The sequence below is a fragment of the Pongo abelii genome, chromosome 23 (genome assembly GCF_028885655.2).
Source record: "Pongo abelii isolate AG06213 chromosome 23, NHGRI_mPonAbe1-v2.0_pri, whole genome shotgun sequence".
NCBI classification, from domain to species: Eukaryota; Metazoa; Chordata; class Mammalia; order Primates; family Hominidae; genus Pongo; species Pongo abelii.
In genome coordinates, this window is record NC_085929.1 from 31,755,567 (window position 1) to 31,781,607 (window position 26,041).

At 44.9% G+C, this 26,041-nt stretch overlaps 1 protein-coding gene across 6 annotated transcripts in view; it reads left to right on the top strand.

Annotated features, from left to right (window-relative positions):
- The window catches only part of LOC100452612 (aspartate-rich protein 1), a 36,685-nt gene extending 11,854 nt beyond the window's left edge, over nucleotides 1-24,831 (top strand). For all 6 annotated transcript variants that reach the window (XM_063722818.1, XM_063722819.1, XM_063722820.1 and 3 more), the window contains 13 exons: nucleotides 4,257-4,324; nucleotides 5,410-5,431; nucleotides 8,095-8,189; nucleotides 9,628-9,649; nucleotides 12,297-12,379; nucleotides 14,091-14,112; nucleotides 16,756-16,838; nucleotides 17,317-17,338; nucleotides 17,641-17,682; nucleotides 19,284-19,366; nucleotides 19,844-19,865; nucleotides 20,168-20,209; nucleotides 24,515-24,831. In XM_063722818.1, coding sequence (XP_063578888.1) covers nucleotides 4,257-4,324; nucleotides 5,410-5,431; nucleotides 8,095-8,189; nucleotides 9,628-9,649; nucleotides 12,297-12,379; nucleotides 14,091-14,112; nucleotides 16,756-16,838; nucleotides 17,317-17,338; nucleotides 17,641-17,682; nucleotides 19,284-19,366; nucleotides 19,844-19,865; nucleotides 20,168-20,209; nucleotides 24,515-24,519 — 611 coding nt within the window. In that variant the 3' untranslated portion in view covers nucleotides 24,520-24,831. The remainder of the gene's footprint in view (nucleotides 1-4,256; nucleotides 4,325-5,409; nucleotides 5,432-8,094; nucleotides 8,190-9,627; nucleotides 9,650-12,296; nucleotides 12,380-14,090; nucleotides 14,113-16,755; nucleotides 16,839-17,316; nucleotides 17,339-17,640; nucleotides 17,683-19,283; nucleotides 19,367-19,843; nucleotides 19,866-20,167; nucleotides 20,210-24,514) is intronic.
- The last annotated feature ends 1,210 nt before the right edge of the window (nucleotides 24,832-26,041 follow it).

Genomic DNA, 26,041 nt, shown 5'->3' on the forward strand with positions numbered 1-26,041 from the left:
AGCCGTACCTAAAAATCTGTTCAATATCCCTACTCCTTAGATGGACAGAGTGCAGAAAGGAGTGAACCCAGATTTTTATCTCCTGAATGGAAGATGCAAAAGTGAACCTAGAAATGGGTCCCAATGTTGATGGTCTGCATTACTCAACTGTGTCATCACTCAGGCTTGGTGATATGACCCCACACCAGGGAGTTCCAGCACCTATGTGTGCCCCTGGTAGTGGTAGTGGATGGCCTATAAGCATGCCAAACATTGCCCATCATCAAATGGGGCCCCAGTGGTCACATAACCCTGGGTAGCAAAAGGTACATGGAACAACAGACGTTGGCATGGACATTACTGTGAAATACACATAGAAAGCCCACAGGCTTCTGGGTCAGCTCACAGATTCTGAGAAGTATAAGCGTTCACATGGAACAGTGCAGGTCAACATCTGTCAGTACTGGAGTCATTCCTCAGCACTTGGTCAAAGCAGGGAAGGATCAGGAAGATACTGCATTGTATGTAATAACATGACTACCTCAAGCCTTAGAAATGCTCCAATCCATGGCCGGGCACGGTGGATCACGCCTGTAATCCCAGCACTTTGGGAGGCTGAGGCAGCAGATCACCTGAGGCCAAGAGTTTGAGATCAGCCTGGCCAACATGGTGAAAACCTCTCTCTACTAAAAATACAAAAATTAGCCGGGCATGGTGGCCCATACCTGTAATCCCAGCTACTTGAGAGGCTGAGGCTGGAGAATCGCTTGAACCTGGGAGGTGGAAGTTGTAGTGAGCCAAAATTGAGCCACTGCACTCCAGCCTGGGTGACAAAGTGAGACTCTGTCTCAAAAAAAAAAAAAAAAAGAAAGAAAAAAAGAAAAAAGAAAGAAGAAATGTTCCAATCCGTAGCAGACAGACAACCGCCAGTGTCATGTCAGAACTCAGAGGACAACGTTGTTAGCCTGGTGAACATCACCCTCATTGGAGACCTCCTGCACCGCTGGGTTAGTGAGGCTCAGCACTCACCATGTACTGATCCCCATGATGGACTGTCCCACTGTCAGGGGCTGGTGTGAGCATGAGCAGCTACTGACTCAATGGATGCACACACAGTGTAAAGAAATGGAAGACATGGGCTGGGCACGGCGGCTCAAGCCTCTAATCCCAGCACTTTGGGAGGCTGAGGTGGGTGGATTGCCTGAGGTTAGGAGTTCGAGACCAGCCTGGCCAACCTGGTGAAACTCTGTCTCAACTGAAAATACAAAAAATAGCTGGGTGTGGTGGCGGGTGCCTGTAATCCCAGCTACTAGGGAGGCTGAGGCAGGAGAATCACTTGAACCCAGGAGGCAGAGGTTACAGTGAGCCGAGATCGAGCCACTGCACTCCAGCCTGGGTGACTGAGTAAGACTCCATCTCAAAAAAAAAAAAAAAAAAAAAAAGAAAGAAAGAAAGGGAAGAGCAGAGAAGAAATATCACAGGGTTAGTACTCAGCAGAAATTGGTGGGGGGCAGAACAGGAATCAGGTCGCCACTTCTCTGACATGGAGCAGACACAGGACACAAGTCAGCAGGGATGGACTTCAGGGTCAGGACAGACACAGAAAGGTCCCAGGCCTGATCTTCCTGGGGCTGGGACAGATGAGTTTTTCTTTTTCACCTCTTCTGGAAGTCACTTGAGGAGTGGTCCTTGAGGAGACACTGTTGGCCAAGGGTTGTCTGGCTCAGAAATGTGTGCGCGTGGTTTTTTTTGTTTTGTTTGTTTGTTTTGAGATGGAGTCTCACTCTGTCACCCTGGCTGGAGTGCAGTCATGTAATCTCAGCTGTCTGCATCCTCCAACTCCCAGGTTCAAGTGATTCTCCTGCCTCAGCCTGCTGAGTAGCTGGAATTACAGACATGCACCACGATGCCCAGCTAATTTTTGTATTTGTAGTAGAGTTGGTGTTTCTCCATGTTGGCCAAGCTGGTCTCGAACTCTTGACATCAGTTGATCCACCCGCCTCAGCCTCCCAAAGTGCTGGGATTACAGGCGTGAGCCACTGTGCCTGGCTGACATGTGTTTCAGCTGGACAGAGCCCCCTAGCACTGGGCCTGTAGCTGCAGCACTCCTGAGTAGCTGGGGAGGTGGGGAGGGACACGAGTGCCAGTGCACCAGGAGCTCAGCAAAGGGATGGGGACTGATTCCAGAGTCCAGCTCATCCTTGCAACTCTTCTGTGGAATCCAGAACACATCACTTTCCACTTATTTTATAGAAGGTTTGGAATCTTCAGTGTCAAAGTCTTATCTGTGTTGTGTCTTCCCACAGGGTGGATAGAGGAGCCCTGGCTATGGGTGTTTCCTGCCAGGGCAGTGACTGTGTCTTCCTCATTAGTCCTTATCCCAGAGCTCAGTCCTGGGGAGAATATGTTAGGCCCCATGGGCATTGTAATGAACACATCCCTGGGATGAGTTCTAGGTCACCCCTGGGCTGGGATCTAGCGCAGGTGCGGAAATGTTCCCTTCTCAGGCTGTCTAGCCTGTTGAGTTCTACACCAATCCTGGAGGCTGCCCCAGCTTCTGAGTCAGGGTCCCTGGAGATGAAGTTGAGCTCCTGAGGACACTGAGGTGCCCCTGCCCCTCAGCTCCTGCTGCTCTGATCCTGTCTAGATGGAGTGTGCAGGGCCACGCTCTTCCCCTGTGTGTACACGCGTCCCCTGCTGGAATCCCTCTAGACCTGGATGTTGTCCTCATTGTTGTCATATCCTCAGCCCCACACAGTGACTGGCCCTTGTGCAGATGCCCAGGAAGTAACCATAAATATATGGTAGGAGCAGAGCTGCAAACTGTTTCACAAGAAAACACCAGGGGAGGGGAGTCATGTCTTCCTCATGCCTGGATCTCCTGTGCCATCTAGTGTGGTTCTCAGTCATATATGTGCCTCCTCATATTTAAATACATTTAAATATTTACAATTAAAATTTCAGGACCGGGTGTGGTGGCTCACATCTGTAATTTCAGCACTTTGGAGGCCAGGGCAGGTGGATCACCTGAGGTCAGGAGTTCAAGACCAGTCTGGCCAACATGGTGAAATCCCGTCTCTACTAAAAATGCAAAAAGTAGCTGGTTGTGGTGGTACATGCCTGTAATTCCAACTACTTGGGAGACTGAGGCAGGAGAATCACCTAAACCCGGGAGGTGGAGGTTGCAGTGAGCCGAGATCATGCCATCGTACTCCAGCCTGGACAGCAAGAGTGGAACTCCATCTTGAAAAAAAAAAAATCAGAACCTCATCACAAAAGCCACCGTGCAATGGCCCAGCAGCCTTCTTTTCATGCAGCAGAGAGCATTTCCATCCCCACAGAATGCTCTTTCACATCTGCTGTGAGCCTGGCTGGGGGACTGATTGTTGAACTCCTCTAACTCAAAGCGTGCACATCAAAGTGGGAATCTCAGGGCTGCGAGGTTGGAGGTGAGACTTGTAATGGGCCAGTGGAAGGAAAAAGTTGAAAGGTGGTTCCCTCAGTTCCTCTTTCTCACTTGAAGGGTGACAGGTGTGAGCAATGTCTTCTTAGAGACCTCTGACTCCACAGAGACCAGCAAGAGTCTGACAACACCGAGGAAAGGGCAGAGTGATCTCGTGTAACCCAGTGTGGCCTCACCTGCAGTAGGAGGCTGGGTGAGTTGCTCTCTGGAATAACTCCTTCCGGATGTTTTTGTCTCTAATGATTGGCCAATGGACACCATCCATGAGGGCAGCTGCAATGAGGCAGATCTGCAGCTAAAGAATGATACTCTAGGAGGATCTCTGGGAGCAGCTGGGTGACACTTGTTGCTTTGGAACCTAGGAAAAGGGCAATGAAGTCAGAACCAAAGGAAGTATGTGTAGAAGTCTGACTTGTTCCTTTTGTATTTTAATAAGATAGAGATGAGACAATATGTGTCCATGGGCTTTGTGTGCTGTGTTTGTAACCCTTTTTTTCTTGCTCTGGTGTTTAATGGTTATCTTCCCAGAAGGCCAGTTTTTCTTGTCTATGTCACAACAAACATCAAAGCCTTAATTTTTGATTGGTTAACATCTTCTGGGACTTGGGAATGCAAGAGTCTTATCAGGTCTAGGCACTGGCTAAATGCAAGGTATCTGGTGAGACTCCCTCATGCTATTTGAACACAGTTGTTTCCCTGAGATGGTCTCACAATCTTCAGTCCCATGCTGCATATGCCGCATCCAGCAAAGCTCCCTGAGGGGCTAACAGTCTTCAACCACGAGGGCACTGACATTAACTCTGTGTCCTTTTAGGTCCCCCTGAGAACTGCCTGAGTTTAAAATTTCTACCACCAAGTGAGGAAGATGATGATGATGCCCAGGTAAGATCCCCTTTCTTTGCCTTCTAAAGAAATGTTGCTTTCCTGATGTGAGAAACAAACTCACCCATCCACACCCAAAGAATGGACTCAGAGGCCTGCAGAACGGCAAAAGTGAGACTTTTAATGATGGTCTTGCAAGATCGGGTATCTGATGGGCAGACACACCCAGCACAGTTTCAAGAAGCAATTTATCCCCTAGCGTGCAGGTCCCTCCCCTTGATCCTCATAGGCTGAGTACTATGGGGTCATAATCTTCCCAGGTGTTGCATATTGACAGTTGGTTAGGAGCTGTAGGTATTTTTTATTTAGAGTTGTCTTACTGCATTTTGTTGCAGTCACCAATGCATTGCCATCCTAGTCAGCTCAGGGGCTCTTCAAGTATTTGACTTACTACCTAAGTAGCTAGGCACACTGATAAGAACAGACGAAATGACCTATTTTGCAGGCTAGTAAAATTTCAACTTAGACTAAACTTCTTTTTCAAGTGATGGGAACTAAGTGGTGTGGAAGGGGGGCCCAAGAAGCAGGCATTGCCTATCCAACCAGGAGCCCAGCATATCCTATTTCTTCTGTACTTTGCTGACCTAAACAGGTTCAAGGCACTTTGTCTTAAATATGGAGCACTGTACACATTATTTCCTTCACCTGATTTCTTTCCTTCTCAATTAACTTTGATGTAAGAATATGATGAGGAACATAAGGTACAACATACACAATTGTCCTTGTTGGGATGGTGTTCAGTGGGAGTGTCTTCGTATCTAATACATGACACACTAGGGTGTTTTTAAATGACAGCATCCATCATCAACTGTAATGCAGAGGCATTTTCCTCCACACCAGTTTTTCTCCTTGGATTAGGCATTGTGCTTTTACCAATCTAAATCAACCTCAAAGATAAATTCTGTGGGAAAAGCTCTTGTCTTTTCACAGGTGTCCTCTATGCTAGCATGTTTAGTCTTTGACCATTGACTCAACCACTGTTTCACAACTAGTTTTCTGAAGTCATCAAGAGACTAACAGATCGGTGTAAGGGGTGTAGCAGAATTGATCTCATCCTCATAGTATCTTCTTTTGTCTCATTGCAGATTTTGCCATCACCTGTCCAGGGTATGTACCTTGAACTAACTTACTTTCTGAGAAACAAATTTGCTGGTTTATTATATAGAAACTTTAATCTGGGTTCCTGTTAAAAAATAGTGGGAGTCTGGTGAGAGCAAATGATTTTGCAAGCATATAACTATGAGCAGAGGGGCTGTAGTAATGTGTGTAAACCAGAGGAACAAGCAGGAGATTTTGTGTGAGCCAGTGTGTCTTCACCTGGAGTAGCAGTGAGTGCACCTCTCACTGACTTATCCTGATGCTGGTGGTTCTAAAGAGTGAATTCTGGAGAATCTCATCAGGGAAAACAATGCCTTTCCAGGCAGGCAACAAGACTTCAGTTGGGATCTAATAAAACAGCATTTCCAGCAACCTTCAGGTTATACCTGCTGCTTGGAAGGCTGAGGGAGGGTGTAGAAAGAGAAAAAGGAAAAGTAAGTATAAGCCGAGTTTGTTCTTTTCAGAGTTTAATGTCATCATGGTGAGAAGTACTAGGTTTATGGGCTTTTGAGTATCCTGTGTTTTTGATCACCTCTTCTTTATTATTTAAAGATGATCTTTCTGAGAACACCTGCTCTCATTTGCCTCTTCCACTGCAAAATGTCAGAGCCTGTGGTTTGGGACACAGTTCTGTCACAGGCAGTCACTTAATCCTGGAGACAGAATTCTTCTGCGGTGTGCCCAGATGCATAGGAGAAAGGGATCCTCAGATTATGAACTGTTAGGTTTCATGGCAGCACATTCATTTGTCTGTGCTTGCTGTTTACCTCTGGTATCAAGACACCTCCCTGAGCATGGAGGAGAGAATGAAAATTCACTCTGGGCTCACTGCAAAAGCTCCAGTGTCTTGGAGATGGAGGGAGAAGCACAATCTTGAGCACACTGTCAGCATTCCATTTCTTTATTTGAATGAGAATATGCAGTTTTAGCATCATTTGTGGAAGAGGCTTTCCTTTCCCCATTGTGTATTCTTGGCACCTTTGTTGAAGATCAGCTGACTCTGTATGTGTGCATTTAATTCTGGGCTCTCTATTCTATATCTGTGATACTTATGTGTGCCCCCACGCTAGAAGCATGCTGTCTGAATTTCTCTGTTTTTTGTAGATTTCAATCTTATGAATGCGTCCTCCAACACTATTCTTTTTCAACATTAAAATGGTTATTTGAGGCACATAAAAATTCATTAAAGTCTTAGGATTAACTTTTCCACTTCTGCACAGATGGCTGTTACCATTTTGATAGCAGTTGTTGTGAGTCTGTAGATCATTTGTGTAGTATTGTGTGTTAGTCATGTTTAGTCTTCCTATCCATGAATATGGGATGCCTTTCAACTTATTTGTACCGTTAGTTTTGAGAATCTTTATGTTGACAGCTTATAAGTTAGATTTAACATGACTGACATAAATTTGTGATTTATTTTTCATTATTATTATTTTTTTGAGACCGAGTCTCACTCTGTCACCATACTGGGGTACAGTGATGTGATCTCTGCTCACTGCAATGTCCGACCCTGGGTTCAAGTGATTCTCTTGCCTTAGCCCTCCCAGTAGCTGGGACTACAGGTACAAGGCACCATGCCCAGCTAATTTTTAAATTTTTATTAGAGGCATGGTTTTATAATGTTGGCCAGGATGGTCTCAATCTCTTGACCTAGTGATCTGCCTGCCTTGGCCTCTCAAAGTGCTGGCATTATAGGCATGAGCCACCACACCTGGCCAAATTTGTGATTTTTTTATACCAATATTTTGTATGTCTGAATGAATACACATCAAATAAAAAAATTTATGTAAGCTAGTTAACCAAAAAATCACCCCTGTACTCATGGACATTTTTTCCTGAATTTGTTCATTTCTATTGGTATACATTTCCTCATTTCAGTAGATCATGTATACTTAAACCTGGAAACTTATCCTTATGGTAGAAAGTGTTCACAGTCACGTCTCTCAGCTTCACTGGAGTAGGTAGAGGAGGCTGTGTGAGCTTGGCCTGTTTGAATGAAGCCCGATCCTTAGGGAATCTCCTCAGGGAGAGTGACACAGAGCTGATGAAGCCCCTGATCACAAGGTCCCTTAAGGGTGTGTGTACACACCATGGTTCCAGAAGAAGACTTACAAAGAGGAAATCATGACTATTTTTAATTGTAATATTTTAATGTTTAATTTTTAAAATGTTCTCTATGAAAAAGAATTTGTGGTTAATATGAAAGAGTAATTTGGGTGAAATTGAGTCCATTTTGCTAATAAAATAGGCTTTTAATTAAGTAATAAATCCTTTAAAACAGATGGTAAATGTAATACCACCATAATTGGATCCTAGTGTACTGACACGGTCTTGAACACATTAAGAAAATGCTGTTTGTTTAGAAGAGTTTCAAAACATTTGAGAGGGAGGAAGGCACTCTTCCATTGACCCTTAGTGTGCTTTTTAGTTCCATTTTGGCTTGACTCTTTTGTGTTGCTGCATGATGCCTCTACTACAAGGCCAAGGCCTCCATGTTTCATGTCTTTGCTGCTCCCCTCCTCTGCCATCCCTCTTCCAGTCAGGGGAATAGTCCAGAATCAACTCAGTCCATGCTATTTAATCAACTACTTCCATACACCACATCCAGCAAAGCTCCCTGAGTGACAGTCACAAACAACCAGGGCACTGATCTTTTCTCTGTGTCCTTCCAGATTCTCCTGAGGACAACCTGAGTTCAGTAAGCCTACCACGAAATGAAGATTATGATGGTGATGATGATGATGATGATGATGATGATGATGCCCAGGTAAGATGACCTTTCTTCGTCTTCTAAGGAAATGTTAGTTTTCTGATGTGAGAAAGAAACTCAACAGTCAAAACCCAAAGAATGGACTCAGGGAGCTGAAAAACAGCCAAAGTGAGACTTTCTTTTTTCTTTCCTTTCTTTTTCTCTGTCTCTTTCTTTTTCTTCCTTGCTTACTTTCTTCTTTTCTTTCTTCTCGCTCAGTCAGCGAGGCTGGAGTGCAGTGGGGCAACCTTGGCTCACTGCAATATCCATCTCCTGGCCTCAATCAATGATCCTGCCTCAGCCTCCTGAGTAGCTGGGATTACAGGCATGTGTCCCAATGCCCAGCTAATTTTTGTATGCTTAGTAGAGACAAAGTTTCACCATGTTGCCCAGGATGGTCTCAAACTCCTGACTTCAGGTAATCCACCCACCTTGGCCTCCTGAAATGCTGGGATTATGGGCCTGAGCCGCCAAGCCTGGCTGAAAGTGAGACGTTTAATGACAGTGTGGCAAGACCTGGTGTGTGATTGGCAGACACACCCAGAACAGTTTCAATGCAATTTATCTCCTAGTGTGCAGGTCCCTCTCCTGGGTCGTCATAGGCTGAGTACTGTGGGGTCACAATCTTCCTGGGTGTTGCCTATTGATTGTTGGGGAGGGGCATTAGGTATTTTTCTAGGGTTGTCTTACTGCATTTTGTTGCAGCCCACAATGCATTGCCATCCTACTCAGCTCAAGGCTCTTCAAGTATTTGACTTATGACCTAAGTAGCTGGGCAGGCTGATAAGAACAGACAAAGCAAGCTATTTTGCAGGCTAGTAAACTTTCATCTTAGACTAAACTTCTTTGGTTCAAGTGAGGGCAACTAAGGGGGAGGAGGGGATGCCCAACAAGCAGGCATTGCCTATCCAAGCAGGAGCCTAGTATATCCTATTTCTTCTGTACTTTGCTGACCTAAACCAGTACAAGGCACTTTGTCTTAAAAATAAATCACTGTATATATTATTTCCTTCACCTGATTTCTTTCCTTCTCAATTAATTTTGATATAAAAATATGACAAAGCGTATTATGTACAACATACACAATTCTGTTTGTGAGGATGGAGTTCAGTGGGAGTTTCTTTTCATCTAATACATGACACACTAGGATGTTTTTAAATGACAGCATCCATCATCAACTGTAATGCAGAGGCATTTTCCTCCACACCAGTTTTTCTCCTTGGATTAGGCATTGTGCGTTTACCAACCTAAATCAACCTCAAAGATAAATTCTGTGGGAAAAGCTCTTGTCTTTTCCACACGTGTCCTCTATGCTAGAATGTTTGGTCTTTGACCCTTGACTCAACCACTGTTTCACAACTAGTTTTCTGAAGTCAACAAGAGACTAACAGATCTGTGTAAGAGGTGCAGCACAATTGATCTGATCCTCATAGCATCTTCTTTTGTCTCTTTGCAGATTTTACCATCACCTGTCCAGGGTATGTACCTTGAACTAACTCACTTTCTGGGAAACAAACTTGCTGGCTTTAATATATAGAAACCTTAATCTGGGTTCTTGTTAAAAAATATTGGGGGGTCTAGTGAGAGCAAACGATTTCCCAAGTGTATAACTATGAGCAGAGGGGCTGTAGAAATGTGTGTGAACCCAGAGGACCAACCAGGAGATTTTGTGTAAGCCAGTGTGTCTTCACCTGGAGTAGGAGAAGTGAGTGTACCTCTCACTGACTTATCATGATGTTGGTGATTCTAAAGAGTGGATTCTGGAGAATCTCAGCAGGGAAGAGGATGCCTTTCCAGGTAGGCAACAAGACTTCAGGTGGGATCTAATAAAACAGCATTTCCAGCAACCTTCAGCCTATACCTGCTGCTTGGGAGACTGAGGGAGGGTGTAGAAAGAGAAAAAGTAAATATAAGCCAAGTTTGTTCTTTTCAGAGTTTGATGTCATCATTGTGAGAAGTACTATGTTTATGGACTTTTGAGTATCCTATGTTTTTGATCACCTCTTCTTTATTATTTAAAGATGATCTTTCTGAGAACACCTGCTCTTTTCTGCCTCTGCCACTGCAAAATCTCAGAGCCTGTGGTTTGGGACACAGTTCTGTCATAGGCAGTTACTTAATCCTGGAGACAGAATTCTTCTGCAGTGTGCCCAGATGCATAGGAGAAATGGATCCTCACCTTATGAACTGTTAGGTTTCATGGCAGCACATTCATTTGTCTGTGCTTGCTGTTTACCTCTGGTATCAAGACATCTCCCTGGGTGTGGAGTACAGAATGAAAATTCACTCTGGGCTCACTGCAAAAGCTCCAGTGTCTTGGAATTGGAGAGAGAAGCACAGCGTTGATCACACTGTCAGCATTCCATTTCTTCATGTGAATGAGAATATGCAGTTGTACCATCATTTGTGGAAGAGGCTTTCCTTTCCCCATTGTGTATTCTTGGCACCTTTGTTGAAGATCAGCTGACTCTGTATGTGTGCATTTAATTCTGGGCTCGCTATTCTATATCTGTGATACTTCTATGTGCCCCCACGCTAGAATCATGCTGTCTGAATTTCTCTCTTTTTTGTAGATTTCAATCCCATGAATGTGTGTCCTCCAACAGTATTCTTTTTCAACGTTATCATTGTCATTTGAGGCACATAAAAATTCATTACAGTCTTAGGATTATCTTTTCCATTTCTGCACAGATGGCTGTTACCATTTTGATAGCAGTTGTTGTTAGTCTGTAGATCATTTGTGTAGCAGTGTGTGTTGGTCATGTTTAGTTTTCCTATCCATGAGTACGGGATGCCTTTTAACTTATTTGTACCTTCTTTACTTCCTAGAATCTTTATGTTGACAGCTCATAAGGTAGATTTAACATGACTAATAAAAATTTGTGAATTTTTTTTTTTGGATGGAGTCTTACTCTATCATTAGACAGTGGTGCAGTACCATGCTCTCCACTCACTGCAGCCTCTGCCTTCCGGGTTCAAGTGATTCTCCTGCCTTAGCCTCCCAAGTAACTGGGACTACAGGTGCATGGCATTACCCCTAGCTAATTTTTTTGTGGTACAGACATCTTTTTACCTTGTTGGCCAGAATGATCTCGATCTCTTGACTTCATGATCTGCCTGCCTCAGCCTCCCAAAGTGCTGGGATTACAGGCATGAAAGACTGTGCCCGGCCATGTTTGTGATTTTTTTTTTTTTACCAATATTTTATATGTCTGAATGAATAGGCATCAAATAAAAATTTTTTTGTAAGCTAGTTAACCAAAAAATCACCCCTGTACGCATGGACATTTTTTCCTGAATTTGTTCATTTGTATTGGTAAACATTTCCTCATTTCAGTAGATCCTGTATATTTGAACCTGGAAACTTATCCTCATGGCAGAAAGTGTTCAGAGTCACGTCTCTCAGCTTCACTGGTGTAGGTAGAGCAGGCTCTGTGAGCTTGGCCTGTTTGAATGAAGCCTGATCTTTAGGGAATCTCCTCAGGGAGAGTGACACAGAGCTGCTGAAGCCCCTCATCACAGGGTCCTAATAGGTTTTGCGCACACACCCTGGATTCAGAAGAAGACTTACAAAGAGGAAATCATGACTATTTTTAATTGTAGCATTTTAATATTTAATTTTTAAAATGATCTTTATGAAAATGTGTGATTAATAGAATAATTTGGGTAAAATGGAATCCATTTTACCAATAAAATAGATTTTTAATTAAGTAATAAATCCTTTAAAAGAGATGCTAAATGTAATACGACCATTATTGGATCCTAGTGTACTGAGATGGTCTTGAATATGTTAAGAAAATGTTGTTTGTCTAGAAGAGTTGAAAATATTTGAGAGGCAGGAAGGCACTCTTCCATTAACCCTTAATGTGCGTTTTAATTCCATTTTGGGTTGACTGTTTTGTGTTGCTGCATCATGCGTCTAGTACAAGGCCAAGGCCTCCATGTCTGGTGTCTTTGTTGCTCCCCTCCTCTGCCATCCCTCTTCCACTCAGGGGAATAGCCCAGCATCAACTCAGTCCATGCTTGTTAATCAACCACCTCCATACACCACATCCAGCAAAGCTCCCTGAGTGACTCACAGTCACAAACAACCAGGGCACTGATCTTTCCTCTGTGTCCTTCCAGCTTCTGTTGAGGACAACCTGAGTTTAATATGCCTACCACCAAGTGAAGATGATGATTGGGATGATGATCATCATGATGCCCAGGTAAGAGCACCTTTCTTTGTTTTCTAAGGATATGTTGGTTTTCTGATGTGAGAAACAAACTCACCAGTCCAAACTGAAAGAATGGACTCAGGGAGCTGAAACAGCAAAATTGAGATTTTCTTTCCTTATTCTTTTTCTCTTTCTTTTTTTTTTTTTTTTTTTTGAGACAGATTCTCGCTCAGTTAGCCAGGCTGGAGTGCAGTGATGCAATCTTGGCTCAGTGCAACCTCCATCTCCTGGGCTCAATAAATTCTCCTGCCTCAGCCTCCTCAGTAGCTGGGATTATAGGCATATGTCCCCATGCCTAGCTAATTTTTGTTTTCTTAGTAGAGACAGGGTTTCACCATGTTGGCCAGGCTGGTCTCCAACTCCTGATCTTAGGTAATCTGCCCACCTCGGCCACCTAAAGTGGTGGGATTACAGGCCTGAGACACCATGCCTGGCTGAAAGTGAAACTTTTTTTTTTTGAGACGGAGTCTCTCTGTGTTGCTCAGGTTGGAGTGCAGTGGTGCGATCTCAGCTCACGGCAAGCTCTGCCTCCCGCATTCACGCCATACTCCTGCCTCAGCCTCCCGAGTAGCTGGGACTACAGGTGCCTGCCACCACACCTGGCTAATTTTTTTTTGTATTTTTAGTAGAGACGGGGTTTCATCATGTTAGCCAGGATGGTCTCGATCTCCTGAACTCATGATCCACCTGCCTCGGCCTCCCAAAGTGCTGGAATTACAGGCATGAGCCACCTCTCCCAGTTGAAAGTGAGACTTTTAATGACAGTGTTGCAAGAACCGGTGTCTCATGGTCAGACACACCCAGCAGTTCCAACAAGCAATTTATCCCCTAGTGTGCAGGTCCCTTCCCTGGTTCCTCATACGCTGAGTAGTATGGGGTCACAGTCTTCCTGGGTGTTGCCTATTGATTGTTGGGGAAGGGCTTTAGGTATTTTTCTAGGGTTGTCTTACTGCATTTTGTTGCAGCCCACAATGCATTGCCATCCTACTCAGCTCAGGGGCTCTTCAAGTATTTCATTTATGACCTAAGTACCTGGGCAGCCTGATAAGAACAGACAAAGTGAGCAGTTTGTAGGCTAGTAAACTTTCATCTTAGACTAATCTTCTTTGGTTGAAGTGAGCGCAACTAAGTGGGGAGGAGGGGGTGACCAAGAAGCAGGCATTGCCCATCTGAGCAGGAGCCTAGTATTTCTTCTGTACTTTGCTGACCTAAACCGGTTCAAGGCACTTTGTCTTAAAAATGGACCACTGTATACATTTTTAAAATTTCTTTCCCTCTCAATTAATTTTGATATAAAAATATGACATGATACATTATGTACAACATACACAATTCTGTTTGTGAGGATGGAGTTCAGTGGGAGTTTCTTTTCATCTGATACGTGACACACTAGGATGTTTTTAAATGACAGCATCCATCATCAACTGCAATGCAGAGGCATCTTCCTCCACACCAGTTTTCCTCCTTGGATTAGGCATTGTGCATTTACCAACCTAAATCAACCTCAAAGATAAATTCTGTGGGAAAAGCTCTTGTCTTTTCCACATGTGTCCTCTATGCTAGAATGTTTGGTCTTTGATCCTTGACTCAACCACTGTTTCACAACTAGTTTTGTGAAGTGATCAAGAGACTAACATATCAGTGTAAGGGGTGCAGCAGAATTGATCTGATCCTTATAGTATCTTCTCTTGTCTCATTGCAGATTTTACCATCACCTATCCAGGGTACGTACCTTGAACTAACTCATTTTCTGAGAAATAAACTTGCTGGCTTTAATATATAGAAACCTTAATCTGGGTTCTTGTTAAAAAATATTGGGGGGTCTGGTGAGAGCAAACGATTTCCCAAGTGTATAACTATGAGCAGAGGGGCTGTAGAAATGTGTGTGAACCCAGAGGACCAACCAGGAGATTTTGTGTGAGCCAGTGTGTCTTCAACTGGAGTAGGAAAAGTGAGTGCACCTCTCCCTGACTTATCCTGATGTTAGCGGTTCTAAAGAGTGGATTCTGGAGAATCTCAGCAGGGAAGAGGATGCCTTTCCAGGTAGGCAACGAGACTTCAGTTGGGATCTAATAAAACAGCATTTCCAGCAACCTTCATCTTATACCTGCTGCTTGGGAGGCTGAGGGAGGGTGTAGAAAGAGAAAAAGGAAAAGTAAATATAAGCCGAGTTTGTTATTTTCAGAGTTTAATGTCATCATTGTGAGAAGTACTATGTTTTTAAGTAACCTGTGTTTTCGATCACCTCTTCTTTATTATTTAAAGATGACTTTTCTGAGAACACCTGCTCTTTTCTGCCTCTGCCACTGCAAAATGTCAGAGACTTTGGTTTGGGATGCAGTTCTGACACAGGCAGTTACTTAATCCTGGAGACAGAATTCTTCTGCGGTGTGCCCAGATGCATAGGAGAAATGGATCCTCACCTTATGAACTGTTAGGTTTCATGGCAGCACATTCATTTGCCTGTGCTTGCTGTTTACCTCTGGTATCAAGACACCTCCCTGAGCATGGAGGAGAGAATGAAAATTCACTCTGGGCTCACTGCAAAAGCTCCAGTGTCTTGGAAATGGAGGGAGCAGCACAACCTTGAGCACACTGTCAGCATTCCATTTCTTCATGTGAATGAGAATATGCAGTTTTACTATCATTTGTGGAAGAGGCTTTCCTTTCCCCATTGTGTATTCTTGGCACCTTTGTTGAAGATCAGCTGACTCTGTATGTGTGCATTTAATTCTGGGCTCTCTATTCTATATCTGTGATACTTATGGGTGCCCCCACACTAGGAGCATGCTGTCTGAACTTCTCTGTTTTTTTGTAGATTTCAATCTCATGAATGTGCGTCCTCCAACATTGTTCTTTTTCAACGTTACTATGGTTATTTGAGGCACATAAAAGTTCATTAAAGTCTTAGATTAACTTTTCCATTTCTGCACAGATGGCTGTTACAAGTTTGATAGCAGTTGTTGTGAGTCTGTAGATCATTTGTGTAGTATTGTGTGTTAGTCATGTTTAGTCCTCCTATCCATGAATACGGGATGCCTTTCAACTTATTTACACCTTCTTTACTTTCTAGAATCTTTATGTTGACAGCTTATAAGGTAGATTTAACATGAGTAATAAAAATTAGTGATTTTTTTTTTGGACGGAGTCTTACTCTGTCATTAGACAGGGTTGCAGTAATATGATCTCTGCTCATTGCAACCTCCGCGTTGTTCGTTCAACTGATTCTCCTGCCTTAGCCTCCCGAGTAGCTGGGACTACAGGCACGAGCCATCACCCCCAGCTATTTCTTTTTATTTTTAGTAGAGACATGGTTTTACCGTGTTGGCCAGAATGATCTCTATGTCTTGACCTCGTGATCTGACCCCCTCGGCCTCCCAAAGTGCTGGAATAACAGGCATAAGCCTCCATGCCCAGGCAAATTTGTGATTTTTTTATAGCAATATTTTGTTTATCTGACTGAAAAGGGATCAAATAAAAATTTTTTGTCAGCTAGTTAAGCAAAAAATCACCCCTGTACTCATGGAAATTTTTTCCTGAATTTGTTCATTTTTATTATTATACATTTCCTCATTTCAGTAGATAATGTATATTTGAACCTGGAAACTTATCCTCATGGCAGAAAGTGTTCAGAGTCACATCTCTCAGCTTCACTGGTGTAGGTAGAGGAGGCTCTGTGGGCTTGGCCTGTTTGAATGAAGCCTGATATTTAGGGAATCTCCTCAGGGAGAGTGACACAGGAGCTGCTGAAGCCCCTGATCACAGGGGCCCAGTAGGTTTTGTGCACACACCCTGGTTCCAGAAGATGACTTACAAAGAGGAAATCATGACTATTTTTAATTGTAGATTTTAATATTTAATTTTTAAAATGATTTCTATGAAAAAACTGCATGCTTAATAGAATAATTTGGGTAAAATTGAGTCCATTTCATTGATAAAATAGGCTTTTGATCAAATAACAAATTTTTTAAACAGATGCTAAACGAAGTACTATCATAATTGGATCACAGTGTACTGACACGGTGTTGAATACGTTAAGAAAATGCTGTTCGTTTAGAAGACTTTTAAAACATTTGAGAGGGAGAAAGGCACTCTTCCATTAACCCTTATTGTGCCTTTTAGTTCCATTTTGGGTTGACTGTTTTGTGTTGCTGCATGATGCCTCTAGTACAAGGCCAAGATCTCCATGTCTCATGTCTTTCCTGCTCCCCTTTTCTGCCAGCCCTCTTCCACTCAGGGGAATAGCCCAGCATCCACTCAGTTTAGGCTTGTTAATCAACCGCCTCCATACAGCACATCCAGCAAAGCTCCCTGAGTGACTCACAGTCTCAAACCAGGGCACTGATCTTTCCTCTGTGTCCTTCCAGCTTGGCCGGAGGACCGCCTGTTTTTAAGACTCCCACCACGATGCAAACATGAAAAAGATGATGATGGTGATCTTGATGCCCACGTAAGACCCCCCTTTTTTGTCTTCTACAGCAATGTTGCTTTCCTGATTCCTTTACTTCTCAATTAATTTTGATATGAAAATCCGGCAATGCACATTATGTACACTGAACAGTATTCTCTTTGTGGGGCTGGAATTCAGTAGGAGTGTCTTCCCAACTGATACGTGGTATGCTAGGGTGCTTTTAAATGACAGCATCCATTATCAACTGGAATACTGAGGGATTTTCCACAACACCAGTTTTCCTCCTTGGATTAAGCATTGTGCATTTGCATATAAAGTTAAACTTAATGGTAAATTCTGCAAATAGAGGTCTTGTTTTTCTATAGTTATCCTCTGTGCTAGTCTTTGGGGACTTTGACCTACGGCTCAGTCACTATACTGCCTTCTGGTTTTTTATCGTTGTCCAGAGAATAACAGATGTGTGTGAAGCGCACAGCGTAATCTGATTCTCATAATGTTTTCTTTTATATAATTGCAGATAACAGCTCAGAAAGAAAACGGTAGGTACCATGAGATAACTCACTTCCTGAGGGAAAAACTTGCTAGCTTCAGTGTATAGAAACCTGATTCTGGATTCCTGCTGGGAAAGAGGCTTGGGGTTCTCGTGAAAGTGATTCTGCCAGTATAGAACTCTGACCCGAGAAGCTGTAGGAAGATTTGTCGACCCAGAAGAAAGATGAGGGGATCATGTATGAAGCAGTGTGGGGTGGGAGAATAGCCCATCACTCAGCTTCAGCTGAAGTAGGAGGAGTGGGTGAGTCACTCTCTCTAATGACTTATCCTTGTGTTTTTGTTTCTAAAGACTTGACGCTGGAGAGTCTAAGTGAGGAGGAGATTCCTCCAGGTAGGCAACTACATGCCAGGAAAAACCCAATGGGAAAAGGTTCCCAGGAGCCTCCAGGTTATCCCTGCTGCTTGTGAGGAGGGGCTGAAGGAGGGGGTATGAAATCAGAAAGAAAATGGAAACATGTGTGAGGTCTGGCTTGTTGTAGGATTATCTTTTCCATTTCTGCACAGATGGCTGTTACCAGTTTGATAGCAGTTGTTGTGAGTCTGTAGATCATTTGTGTAGTATTGTGTGTTAGTCAGGTTTAGTCTTCCTATCCGTGAATACAGGATGCCTTTCCACTTATTTGTACCTTCTTTACTTCCTAGGATCTGCATGTTGACAGCTGATAAGTTAGATTTAACACGACTGATAAAAATTTTTGATTTCTGACACCAATATTTTATACGTCTGAATGAATAGGCATCAAATATACATATATATATGTAGAGATGGAGTTTCGCTGTTCTTGCCCAGGCTGGAGTGCAATGGCGTGATCTCAGCTCGCTGCAACCTCTGCCCCCCAGATTCAAGTGATTCTCCTGCCTCAGCCTCCTGAGTAGCTGGGATTACAGGCACTCACCACCATGCCTGGCTAATTTTTTGTATTTTTTAGTAGAGATGGGGTTTCACCATGTTGGCCAGGCTGGTCGTGAACTGCTGACCTCAGGCCATCCACCCACCTCAGCCTCCCAAACTGCTGGGATTACAGGTGTGATCCAGAGTGCTCGGCCAAAAAAAATAATTTTTATGTAAGGTAGTTAACTAAAAATCACCCCCGTACTCGTGGACTTTTTTTCATGAATTTGTTCATTTATATTGGTATACATTTCCCCAGTTCAGTAGATAATGTATATTTGAACCTGGAAACTTATCCTGATGGCAGAAACTGTTCAGAGTCACGTCTCTCAGCTTCGCTGGTGTAGTTAGAGCAGGCCGTGTGAGCTTGGCCTGTTTGAATGAAGCCTGATTTTTAGGGAATCTCCTCAGGAGCTGCTGAAGCCCCTGATCACAGGGGCCCAGTAGGTTTTGTGCACACACCCTGGTTCCAGAAGACGACTTACAAAGAGGAAATCATGACTATTTTTAATTGTAGCATTTTAATATTTAATTTTTAAAATGATTTCTATGAAAAAAACTGCGTGCTTAATAGAATAATTTGGGTAAAATTGAGTCCATTTCATTGATAAAATAGGCTTTTGATCAAATAACAATTTTTTTAAACAGATGCTAAATGAAGTACTATCATAATTGGAACGCAGTGTACTGACACGGTGTTGAATACGTTAAGAAAATGCTGTTCGTTTAGAAGACTTTTAAAACATTTGAGAGGGAGAAAGGCACTCTTCCATTAACCCTTATTGTGCCTTTTAGTTCCATTTTGGGTTGACTGTTTTGTGTTGCTGCATGATGCCTCTAGTACAAGGCCAAGATCTCCATGTCTCATGTCTTTCCTGCTCCCCTTTTCTGCCAGCCCTCTTCCACTCAGGGGAATAGCCCAGCATCCACTCAGTTTAGGCTTGTTAATCAACCGCCTCCATACAGCACATCCAGCAAAGCTCCCTGAGTGACTCACAGTCTCAAACCAGGGCACTGATCTTTCCTCTGTGTCCTTCCAGCTTGGCCGGAGGACCGCCTGTTTTTAAGACTCCCACCACGATGCAAACATGAAAAAGATGATGATGGTGATCTTGATGCCCACGTAAGACCCCCCTTTTTGTCTTCTACAGCAATGTTGCTTTCCTGATTCCTTTACTTCTCAATTAATTTTGATATGAAAATCTGGCAATGCACATTATGTACACTGAACACTATCCTCTTTGTGGGGCTGGAATTCAGTAGGAGTGTCTTCCCAACTGATATGTGGTATGCTAGGGTGCTTTTAAATGACAGCATCCATTATCAACTGGAATACTGAGGGATTTTCCACAACACCAGTTTTCCTCCTTGGATTAAGCATTGTGCATTTGCATATAAAGTTAAACTTAGTGGTAAATTCTGCAAATAGAGGTCTTGTTTTTCTATAGTTATCCTCTGTGCTAGTCTTTGGGGACTTTGACCTACGGCTCAGTCACTATACTGCCTTCTGGTTTTTTATCGTTGTCCAGAGAATAACAGATCTGTGTGAAGCACACAGCGTAATCTGATTCTCATAATGTTTTCTTTTATATAATTGCAGATAACAGCTCAGAAAGAAAACGGTAGGTACCATGAAATAACTCACTTCCTGAGGGAAAAACTTGCTAGCTTCAGTGTATAGAAACCTGATTCTGGGTTCCTGCTGGGAAAGAGGCTTGGGGTTCTCGTGAAAGTGATTCTGCCAGTGTAGAACTCTGACCCGAGAAGCTGTAGGAAGGTTTGTCGACCCAGAAGAAAGATGAGGGGATCATGCATGAAGCAGCGTGGGGTGGGAGAATAGCCCATCACTCAGCTTCAGCTGAAGTAGGAGGAGTGGGTGAGTCACTCTCTCTAATGACTTATCCTTGTGTTTTTGTTTCTGAAGACTTGACGCTGGAGAGTCTAAGTGACGAGGAGATTCCTCCAGGTAGGCAACTACGTGCCAGGAAAAACCCAATGGGAAAAGGTTCCCAGGAGCCTCCAGGTTATCCCTGCTGCTTGTGAGGAGGGGCTGAGGGAGGGGGTATGAAATCAGAAAGAAAATGGAAACGTGTGTGAGGTCTGGCTTGTTGTTTTCAGAGTTTCTTGGCATCATGGTAAGAACTGTCTCTATGGGCTATGAGGGTGCTGCGTTCATGAGAGATTATCTTTGCAATGCACCAGCTCTTTTCTGCCTGTGGAACATCAGAGCCTTTGGTTTGGATTAGTCAACACTCCTTGGGATTGTCCACAAGGGGTGTAGGCTTAAGCACTGGGTGTCATCTGTGATGAAGGAAAGCTGGGGGATGCAACTCTCTCACAGGCATTTCCTGGAACCTAGAGAAACAGTCCTTGTGCTGTGTGCCAAGGGGAAATCGAGAATCACCCTCTGAACTTTCAGGACTTGTTAGTGCACATTCATGTTTCTGTCCTCACTGTGCGCTCTTGGTTTAAAGGGATCTCCCGGGGTGGATGGTGGAGTGAATATTCACTCTGGGCTCACTGGTAAAACTCCAGTCTCCTTGGAAGGGAGGAGGAAAGTTTGACCTTGAGCACATTTCCAGGCTCCACTTCCCAACTCACTCACAGATTCTGAGATGAGGCTTCTTTCTCCCCAGTTCTCTAATTTTTGGGGTAGCCAGGAGTTCCTTCCCACAAAAGATAGTATCACACTCTTTCCTGTCTTCAAAAATTTGGCTTTGGTTTTGTTCTCTAAGTTGATATTGATCACTTAAGTTCTAGACTTTTCTTTTTCATTCTTTTTTTTTTTTTTTTTTTTGAGACGGAGTCTTGCTCTGTCACCCAGGCTGGAGTGCAGTGGCGTGATCTCGGCTCACTGCAAGCTCCACCTCTGGGGTTCACGCCATTCTCCTGCCTCAGCCTCCTGAGTAACTGGGACTACAGGCGCCCGTCACCATGCTTGGCTAATTTTTTTGTATTTTTGGTAGAGATAGGGTTTCACCATGTTGACCAGGCTGATCACGAACTCCTGACCTCAGGTGATCTGCCCACCTCAGCCTCACAATGTGCTTGGATTATAGGCATGAGCACTGTGTCTGACCAGGGTTATTTTTAATATAATTGTGGCTATCTCAAGTAATGGTGCTTTGAGTGTTTTTGTCAGTGGTTTTGGAATAATACCAGCACTCACTTCTGTGGAGTAGACTGTTAGAAGGGGCATATCTTTCACTATCATAAATAATGCCAAACTTTTTCCAAAATGATAATACCAATTCATGCTCCTCTAACAGCATATGTGAGTAGCCATTTCTCCAAATCCTCGTGGGCACTTAGTTTTGTCTCTTTCTAAAAATTCCATCACTGTGGTTAGCCTTTCATTTGTATAACATATTACTTAAGATGTTTACCAAAAAGAAATGTTGTTTTACTCTAACGATGCAGCGCAGTAGATTTGTTTACACCCGCCTCACCACAGACACGTAAGTAATGCATTGCGCCGACATTCCAACAGTTACGACTTGGCAAAAGGAAATTTTCAGCTTTGTTATAATCTTACGGGACCACTGTCATACATGTGGTGTGTCATTGACCAAAATGCCATTCTGCCACATATGACTGTAGTTAATAAGCAGGTGCTTAAGAATGAAAATAATAACAGCTATAAATTGAGTATATGGGCACTTCTGTATGTTGCCTCCTTGAAGTGTCACAATCACTTTGAGACTGAATTAGTTTTTTTATAGTCATTATACACATGAGGAACGTGGGTGTCAGTTAAGTAAATTACTCAGGATAGACACCAAGAGCTGGATCTCTTTAACACCAAAGGTTTATCTATAAACTAACATGCTACACCGCCTGTACTGGCAAGATAGAATTACCATAAAATGAAATTTGCTTCCACAGCTGGGCATGTGAGCTCAGTGAGGCTGCTGTTAACCATTGCTCCATGGGTCAGAAATTGGTCTTGCTGAAGCTTGGCTGGAGAAGCTCTTGGCTCAGGGAGTGAAAAGTTACTGACAGGTTATATGAGTGCAATTGAAGGATTATGCTTCCGTAGAGCATGTGGTGGAATGAGAACAGAGAGAATCAAAGAGAATCACCCAGAGCAGGACTCCGTCTCAAAAAAAAAAAAAAAAAATTGCCCATCTAATAGGTTAAAAATCAGATACAGTCAACCACACTGGGTCTTACTGTATAAAAAAAAATGTGCTTTTAGACAGTGATAGGAAAGAAGAAAAAAATTAAAATAGTTGATATGTTCTATGTGAGACTGTGGAATAAACTGCTTTTAAATAGAATTTTGTATGAAGTTCTTTAGGCAATAAGTAAAAATGGAAGGGAAACCAAACAGCAGAGAGCAGCCAGGACCACAGTTGCCTGTGGATGCAGAGACTGTGGTGGAGCCTGGAATGCACCAAAGACCACGAGTCCCTTTGGGCAGTCAGTTCAGTGACAGCATCACCAATTATCTGATCGGCAGGCACCCCAGTAGCACATGGACAGAACAGGGAGGCCTAAGATGAGTCCAGGCCATGGAAGGTCACAAGATCCAGTGAGGGGATCTTGGAAGTTGTGAAAAGCATCCTGGAGGGGGAGGTAGTCCTGCAGCTTAGTGGTCCAGTTTCCCGCACTGGTCTTACTTGGTATGGCATAGAGGTGCTCACACAGCAGCCCCCAGTATCCTCCCACTTCCCTAAAAGCTTAAACATACCACGATGTGTATCAGTTTCCTAAAGAGCACAGTAGCACATTACTGAAAAACCAAAATTGCAGAGAAGTGGCTTCATTTCCTGGAAATGTTTCAGGGAGGGGTAGGTGGTGAGGCTCCACTGGAGAAATGCTCATGACCAAAGAAAGATGAGGCCTGAGGACTGGTGGTTAGGCTCAGCCACAGGGAGTCCACGTCATGCCCTGCAAGAGCAATCTGGTGGTGTGGTGCTGGGGAGGGGAGAGGGCCAGGGCCACAGAGCCTGTGCAGGGATTCAGAACCAGAGGGCTCCTCAGAACGGGCATAGGAGATGGTCTGTAAGGACCTGTCCCACTCCAGTGATGGCATGAGGGACAGGGAGGGAGGAAAGCAGCATAGGAGGACGCCCAGGGTGGGGAAGCAGGTCTCAGGAGAGCTAGGTTTCAGTCCAAGCAAGAAAGGAAAGAATGTTCCAGGGAGAGGCTGAGGCCCTGGGGCCTCCAGAGGGCTTGGAAAAAAGGTTTCAGCAGATGGAATCAGAAAAGGAGTATTTGGGGCCATGAAGGGGAGGTGAGCTGAGCTTCTTGCAGCCCCTGATGCAAACAGGGATGAAGGACGTAATGAGATTAGTCCTGAGTCTGAGGCAGAGAGCAGTGAGGAGGCTGTGAGTTTGGGAAGGGAGGGAAGGGCCTGGCTAAAAGAAGGCAGGGTTCTGGGCCCTCTACAGTCCTGCCAGGGAAGGTCAGAGCCCAGAGAGGCCCAGGGCTCCCTCCTTGCACCTGCACAAACAGGTGTACCCCTGGTCAGGGGGTGCTCTGTAGACTGCTGTGGAGTGAGGGAGCAGCTTCTCCTGGGCATAGGACCTCAGGCACCTGCAGGATGCAGGACTCCAGGCTCCCTCAGATGCCTGCTGATGAGTCTCTTCTGAGGGGCCATAAACTGGCTTCCTGGGTACCCACAATGTATAAGGCACTTATTTTCAGTATGATGCCCCAGCACTGCCAAAATCATACCCATTTGTGATAGGCACAATTACTAGCCCCACTTTAGGGCTAGGAAAACTGAGGCACTGAGCAGTTAATCAACTTGCCCCAGGCTCCATAGATAAACAGTCAGTGTAGAGGTGGGGTCTCAACACAGCAGGCTCCCTCCATAGTGTGGGCTTATAGCCACTGGCTGTCCCTCTGCCCTTGTCCAGCCTCAGCTGTCTGGGGTGGCAGTTTGTGCCTTTGGGCTACAGTTGAATCACCAGTTGCCTCTTCCAGGCTGGCTCCCATACCTCTCCCGGCAGCAGCTTCTTAAATCCCAGAAGCTGATAATGTTGTGGTAAATGGGCCTTGGAGAATGGGGGCAAGGGTATGGTGCTGAGGACTTCTAGGTCCCAACATAGTCTGTGTTCCTGGCCCTCCCCTAGTAACAGAGGCACCTCTGTCCCTGGTCATTAGAGATGAGTTCCCGCATCTCTAATTTCTCCTCAGCCTGGACTGCAGAGGCGGGAGCCCAGGAGATCCTTGCGTGGAGGCTGCTTAGTGGGATGATGTCATAGTGCACAAAGCTGGGAGCCTGCCCTCATTGAAAAGGGATTGTCTCTTCTTCATCCAGGGTGAAGCCCTTCTGTGGAGCCGACCAGGGTGCTGACCCAAAGGGCAGGCCCGTGTGTGCTGCAGGGTCCCCAGCTTTGCCCCTGGAGGTCTCAGTTCTCTCAACGTTCTGAGGAAAACTGTTGGCCCCAACAGAGAGCAAACCTCCAAGGCCACCTCCCACCCATCCCCAGCACTGGGTTTGGTCTGTACCATCCAGGACCTGGTGCTTCTGGGCCTGGCATTTCGCCTTTGGCAGGAGAGTGAGAAGAGACGTGACCGTGGTCCAGGAATGGAAAGTGCCATTCCAACTTGAAATAAAGAGACTGAGCACATTTATTCAGATGCAGAGGTGGCTGATCAGGTCTGACCCAATGAGGGGCTCAGGGTTTCCACTCAATAACATCGATGGTGATCTGAGTCACCTTCTATAAGGCCTCGCCCTCGTAAGCCTTGCTGTCAGAGTCCTCCTCCAGGACACGGAAGGTGTGCACGTGTGCCTGCAGGACCTTGCATCCCTCAGGGGCCTCTGGCAGCATGGTGAAGGCCTTGGTGGCCTTCAGGCACACCCTGCCCATGGGTGAGTGTAGCAGCTTCAGGAGCAGGCTGATGGCTTGTGCATCCAGGGCCACGTACTTCTCGGCAGACCACCAACACAGGGAATTTCTAACAGCCTATGGGGGCCTCTTCTCACTCTCTGTCACCCTAGCCCTCTTTTGACCCTCGTGCCTGCAGAGTCTCAAGGGGAGGTGCCACCCTGTCCCCCTGCTGCAGGGATTCCCCGATTCATTCACGCAATGAGACGCTGAGGCAAGAGCTGGGTTTCCCCCTCTCAGCACTCTTTTGGGCCAGGTAATTCTCAACTTGGGGCCAAAGCTCCCCTGCTGTGACCTTTGGGTCTGGAGCAGCAAACTGAGCAAAGCCTTGTCCTCAGGAGCTCCCCTTGGGGATGACACAGAAAGTGATGGCAAGGATGGTGGTCACAGTCAACACAGGAGGAGGCAGGGAGGCTGGGGAGGCTGCAGTTTCAGAGAGAAAGTTCTCTCCTGGAAAGCCAGTCTCCTGGTCCCACGGAAAGGGACCTCTGTGCAAACCTAAGAATGATGGGGCTGGGATGGGGCCTGGAAACATGCATTTCCACAGACCACCCAGGGTCTGGTTCAGGGGCCACACTTGGAGAAATACTCATCCAGGCCTCTAATGAGATTCTCAGAAGAAAAAGAAGCCTGGACTTAGGGAAGGCAAGAGCCCCCCCCCCCCCCCAGCAAGGGGACATGGCCACGGCCAAGGCAGGGATTCTGGGGGTCGGTGACTGGCCCATCCTCACGATGAGGGGCCCAGTGTGGTAACAGCTCCCAACCATCACAAGGTCCAAGTCTTTGTGCTCCCGCAGTTTTGAGGCCAGGATGTAGATTGTGATCCTACGTGCCCTGGGGCACTGTGCCTCCATTTCCTCACCTGTGAAGGCAGACATCACCTCCCTGGAGGGTTGTCTAAATGTGAGGTTTGGAGACAATGCCTGGTGCACAGGAGCCACTCAGTGACCACT